We start from the raw sequence: 6,397 nt of genomic DNA, 5'->3' as shown, positions 1-6,397 counted from the left end.
TTCAGGAACTGCCTGTATGCTCTCTCCTCATGAGTATTGTTGTGCACCAGTAGGAACCCGGAATCCACTGCAACAGAGACACACACTCCGCCACCGTACTGGAGGAGTTGGAGTCCAGATTTTTCTTCATGCTACCAGCTAAGACACTGACCATAGCCAAATACAAAACTAGTGAAGAAACACTCAGAAAAAGTAAAAGGGGAAAATGCCAGTGACTTCCACGTGTAAAATCATTTGTTTTGATTGTTCTTTCATCATTGCCTGTGTTGTGCACCTGTCGTTGATTGCATTAAGACTAAAGCAGCTGAAATTGATTAACAATCTAACAAACCTCTGCTACTTGACTGATCACACCAGAAGTTTAACTTACTTGATGCAATACTCTTAAAAAGTCTTTCTTTAATTTTTTTTTTGGAACAGCATATATTTTCTGTACTTCCCTTTCACTGGATGTTTTTAATGGTTTTTCATAGTTTGGTACTTTTCAGCTGAAAAATTAATGTTGCCTCAAATAATGCTAATATCATTACTGTCATTTTCTAGACTTTTCAGTTTTTTATGGCATTTGTGGTTGCTGAATACTCTGTGTATTTTCAGGCTGCAGCCTCTGTGCTCCTGTGCTGATTAACAACCTCCTCTGCTACTTAACTGCAGCTGGAGCTGATCAGCTAATCAGGCTCTCCCTCTATCAGGAGGTGACTCGGACTGGAGGAGAGAGCTGTGCTGGGAGAAAAGCTGCAAAAGCAGTCTGATCAAGTTAGTGTGAAAGTAGTCACTAACGTAACGATTAGTGAGGTAGATATACAAGAACCTCAGCATCATTAAAAAAATCTAACAGTGTTCTATAGACGGTGATGAATTTAAATTTAGCACATGTTACATCACAGTGTATTTTTTTGAATAAAGCACAAGTTTAAGTAAAATATAACCAACTATAATCCTGCCTCATTTTAGATGTGGAGATAGTAACCATTGTAAAATTCAAAACAACAATCAAGTAAACAAACAAAAAAAGGAATGAATAAAGGGAAAAAGAAGAAGAAAACAACATCAGTGTTTATGAAAATAATGTTACTAATACAGGTTAGAGAAAGGGGGGGGAAATCCAGTGCTCCTCCTCCTGTCAGTCTCTCTGAGTTTCAGTGACATATTTAATGGTTCACACCTCCTCTCCTCCTACAGAAGGAGTCAAATCTCTTTCCAAATTACAAACCCATTCTCAACACACACTGACAACATGCTGGTGACTCTCTGTGCTCTCATCACTGCTCTAACATGTAAAGAGTCTAAAATATACTGAAGAATAGATCTCATGTTAGATTTAAATGTCAGTATGTTTCTCTTGACTCCATGTCTTTTTATTATTTGCAGGTGTGAGTGGTGTGACGGTGCTGACACAGAAACCTGTTTTATCAGTGAGGAAAGGAGAGACAGCCACCATGGACTGTAACCTGGGGACTGTTACTAACAGGGCTGCTGCCTGGCATAAACAGATTCCAGGAGGAGTTCCTCAGTATGTGCTCTATTTTTATCATAGCGATCATTCTCCAAGTTATGGCTCTGGGTTCTCTGCTCCAAAATTTACATCCACTCATCAGTCAACAAAAGATTATCGTTTGATCATCAGCAATGTGGAGGAGGGAGACTCTGCAGTCTATTACTGTCAGACATGGGACACCTCTGCTGCTAGTGGGGTATCACAGTGATTTACACTGTGCCAAAAACCTCCTCACTGATACTTCTGCTTTTTGATGATCTTTGCATCAAAAATAAAAGACACATCCAACAAACACACTAAAACCCCACCACCTTCAAATACTGTGTTATTGGTTTTTTTATTGTAATATTAATCATGAAAATCATGAAAAAAGCAAAGAGGGGACTATTCAGTCAAAACTACTCAAATAATGATATACAAAACAGGAGACCAATACTGTATGCTGTTATCTATAAGTAATATAACTTTAATAGACATCAGACTCCACCCTTTTTTTTTGTATGTCCTGCCTGGCACTCTAGCAATCAGAATTATCAAGGTCAAGGAAAATGTCAAACAGATTTATTTTTTGCAAGCTGATCGTTACAGCTTTTGCCATAATGATCCACTTGATTGTCACAGTTTGTTCGATATTTATTATTTATGTATTGATTTCTTTTTTACTTTTAAGTTATTACAATCAAAATGGACAGAACCAGGGGATAGGAAAGACGAAGAAAAGAGAAGTTGGGAAGAGGCTCAAGAGAAGGAGAGGGAAAGCAAAACAGAGAGACAGAAAGAAAAGACACTAAAAATCAGTTTGATCACCTGCTTGAAAAAAAAGAACAAGCAAAAAGAAAACAACACAGTAGGGAATCCACAGCAACAACCAACATAAGCATAAGTAACAGTAAATAATAAATACTGAATGTTACTGAGCAGCACACAAGACTGACAAATCACGATATGTTTAGAGGCAGCAGCCAACCAATGGTGTGTCTGTGAGTACCTGTTTGTACACACCTGTGTACAAAAGGTACTCACCACCAGCATTATGCACCAGGATTAGTACAGGCGCATCCTGAGTGTTAGTAACATGTGGTGCTCAGTTTCATCAGTTTGCAATAATATGTGTCACAGTGACAATCAGATTGTTTAACTCTCAAGATGCAGATGAGAGAAACTGATATTTGTTTTTGTGAATCGTTTGTATCACAGTGATCTGTCTTTGAACTCTTTATTCAGTTGTTCAATATTCATTAATGACGTAACATTTTATAAAATGTTCTCCTAACCCTAACCACTCCGGTTTCATGTGATGTTACACAAAAGGTTATACATTTTGTATAACCACATTTGTATAACCACATTTCACTCATGTTTTTCTATGTTTGTTGGTACATGCTAAACCAGTGTTAGTGTTTATCCAGATATCTGCTGTCCACAAGGTTTTTCCAGGTCAAGAAGTTGTTCTCAAGTGCAGCATGGTTGAATTATGTTAGATGGTCTAAACAAGTTCCTGGAGGGGTTCCTCAGTTTGTCATTCTGGCAGTTCACTTGGCTTCCCAGAGGTGGTTAATAACCAAGTACAAATACTTACTGTACTTAAGTAGGGGAGACCGGGGATAGTTGTAACGTGGGTCAGTTGTAACACTTCCAATTTCTCCAATCAGGGCTAAGTTTCAAATGATGTGATTCATCCTGTGCATGCCCAATTCAGTTCTGCTATCACATGTGAAAGATCAGCACATTTTGTCAAACACAGACAATTTAACATGAAAAAAAGTAATTTGTATGCCAAAAAGTAAGTTTTTCTACTTTATTTCAATTTCTAATAGCATTATCTGCTTTGCAGTTAAACTCATCAAACTTAAATTATGTTATTTGTATGTCTATGGGGATATATTCTGTGTAGGTCTTTAGTGCTAATGTTTTAGCCGTTGGCTGTGATGTTAGCTAGTTCATGGCTATAGGAGTCTGGGTCAGTTGTAACAGCAACAGTCTGGGTTAGTTGTAACAATAATGCAGATGTTACAACTTACCACACTATTACTTTAACTTATATTAAACAAGTTGGGGCAACGACATCAGCAGAGAGAGGTTCACTGGTCGCCTTTATATATGCGGTTAATGCCATTGGCAACACAACCACTGTTTGTGTTCCCACACATAAATTATGCAGACCACTTTGTCAGAGATGGACCAGTAGGAAGTATTGGTAGTGGAAATAAATCAGGATGGGTGCAAGAAACAGATTTCCTAATCTTTCTGAAGTGACTGTTACTGTTTTGTCACTACCCTTATTTCATTGTGTTACATTTCACCCCAGGATATGTTACAACTAACCCAGACTATGGGGTTAATTGTAACATTTCACTCTTTGTGTTTGAGACCATACCATGCAATGGGTAATTGTGCTGCAGAGAAAATAGCTGCACTATTTAATAGCAGAGACATGTAAATACTTTGCATTAAATTTTCAATCCACTACCTTAAAAGAGCTCCAATTTACAGACAGAAATGTCAAAAATGTTACAACTATCCCCGGTCTCCCCTACAAAGTTTTCAACTAGCTGTTCTCAACTGCAACATTGCGAGAGATGACAGGAATTCTGTTAGCTGGTATAAACAAGTTCCTGGAGAAGATCATCTGTATGTTCCAAGATTTCTCCATTCTGACAGCTCACCCAGCTTTGAAACAAGATTCTCCTCAGAAAGATGCAAATTTACGTCCTCATCATACATTAATTATGATTTAACTATCAAGTTAGCAGAAAAAGAAGACACTGTGCATATCACAGTTCTTCACAATGTGTCAGAAACCTCTTGAGCAGTACATATGCTTTCTTAGACTCATTCACTTGAGTACAGTCCAATCAAGAAAATGCAGAGTAACATACAACCTTCAGATAATGTCTTATTAAACATTGGATTGCTCATTTTTTTTAATTCTTTTTTTAACATTTAACCTGCTCAAATACAACATTAAAAAAGCTGAAAGCTTTTATGTCAGCTGGTACAAACAGGTTCCTGGTTCTTCTTCTCATTTCTGAGATTTCATCATTTTCACAGGTCAACTGCCTTTTCAGCAGGATTCTCCTCAGACACATTAATATCTAAATCCTGACCAAACACTAATTTTAAGTCTATTATCAATCATGCAGAGACAGGAGACTCTGCAGTGAGTTTCTGTCAGACATGGGAAGACTCTTCCAATAAAGCTGGTTCATAGTGAAGCAGACTGTGGCCAAAATCTTACTGAGAGATAGTACAGCTCTGATTAATACTGGCCAATAATGAGGACTTTATTAACCCTTGCACAAAAAAAGTGACATGAAGGAATAAACATGACTACACACAGAGAGAGAGACAGTTATAAAATACAAACAGATGGAGAGAATGAGATATTGACAGTGAAAGTTGGTCTCTACAGGATGTTTCAGTTCCTCTCCCCTCATCAGTGACAGTCAGGAGGTTTTTGTACAGCCATGTATACAAACTGAATCACTGTGGTATTCGGACAAGGCACCAAGCTGGTTGTGACAGGTAAGTACTTTTTAACTGATCATAAAACAAGAGAGATTTAGCAAAAATCTGCTGATGACTACTTAATTCAATATGTTTCTTGTTCAGCATCATTTTTATGATTTTGTACAATCTGAAATAGTTTCAGGTTGTCTCATATACAGGAGACATGAATTACCTTTGTTTGAAAAATGTGAAATGGTGTCAAACCAGTTCTCTGAAAATGGTGTGAAATATGTTGTTTTTCCGTTCTTATTGCTTACATAATGTTTTAATTTATGTTTAGTTTGGCATTTCAAAAACATACATAGGCATGTTTTCTCTTTCTTCAATAGTTGTTAACAGTGTTACTAAAGTTCAAAATTACTTTGAAGTGATTAGAACTTTTCTTTGACATGAAAGAAAATTACCCACATTAGCTGACATGTTATGCAGAAACCTGTAGAATTAAATCAAAGACATCTTACATGAAAAGTTAAACAGCAACTAATCACATTTTATTTTGTAAAAACATTCAAATGATATGTTGGATCCATATATTTTGGTATTGTACATTAGTTTTGTTTTCTTCTAACTTCATAACAAATGTTATGTTTATTTCATATTGACTCTTCTTGATTTCTTCTGGTTTTATGACTTCATTTCCAATTTCCTTCTTTCCTTTCATTTATCTTTTTTGTTTGTTTTCTGAATGTCCTTCATGTATTTTCAGGCTCCAGCCTCCCTCCTCCTGTCCTGACAGTCTTCCCTCCGTCCAGTGCTGAGCTCCAGTCCAACACAGCTTCTCTGGTCTGTCTGTCCAGTCAGTCTGTGAAATTTGCAGATGTGAGCTGGTTGGCTGGTGGGAGTCCAGTGAGCAGTGAGATCTCTACCAGCACTGCTGTTCAGAGACCAGACCAGACTTACCAAATCAGCAGCTCTCTGACCATCCAGACATCAGACTGGAACATGGATAAGGTTTATACATGTAAAGTGTCTTTGGGCTCACAGAATTCAGAGAAAACCATCAAGAAGTCAGAATGTTCCACTGAATAGTCGAGGACCAGAATGTGCATTTAAAATCTGCTTCTTTACTGCTTGTGCTGTTTGCTCATTACAGTCTTTACATGTTAGAAATCAGAATAAAGCAAAAGGTTTAAGTCATGTATTCATTTGCTGGTTTTTAACAAGTATTTTCAGGAATTCATGTTTTGCATTAAATTAATAAAAAGCATTGATTTAAAAAATGTGTTTTCTTGTGAGTAAATAAGAAACTGTGTCACTGTTTTGTTAGTAACATAAATTTAAGATGATTAAAATGAACTTTTAAATTTTAGACAGGGGCACATAGAGGGAAAAACACTTATAAGAACACCATTTTTAAATGTGTTGCTCCCATAGTTAAAACACAAGTAT

At 36.9% G+C, this 6,397-nt stretch overlaps 1 gene segment (V, D, J or C); it reads left to right on the top strand.

Annotated features, from left to right (window-relative positions):
- Nucleotides 1-6,177, top strand: part of LOC134626273 (immunoglobulin lambda constant 6-like) — a 33,620-nt gene extending 27,443 nt beyond the window's left edge. The window contains 2 exon segments of the C gene segment in view: nucleotides 4,994-5,023; nucleotides 5,715-6,177. Of these exon segments, the coding sequence occupies nucleotides 4,994-5,023; nucleotides 5,715-6,037 (353 nt within the window).
- The last annotated feature ends 220 nt before the right edge of the window (nucleotides 6,178-6,397 follow it).

This window comes from Pelmatolapia mariae, linkage group LG4, assembly GCF_036321145.2.
Source record: "Pelmatolapia mariae isolate MD_Pm_ZW linkage group LG4, Pm_UMD_F_2, whole genome shotgun sequence".
In the NCBI taxonomy this organism is placed as follows: Eukaryota; Metazoa; Chordata; class Actinopteri; order Cichliformes; family Cichlidae; genus Pelmatolapia; species Pelmatolapia mariae.
The sequence above is the reverse complement of the archived record's forward strand: the minus strand, read 5'-3'. Positions and strand labels throughout refer to the sequence as shown.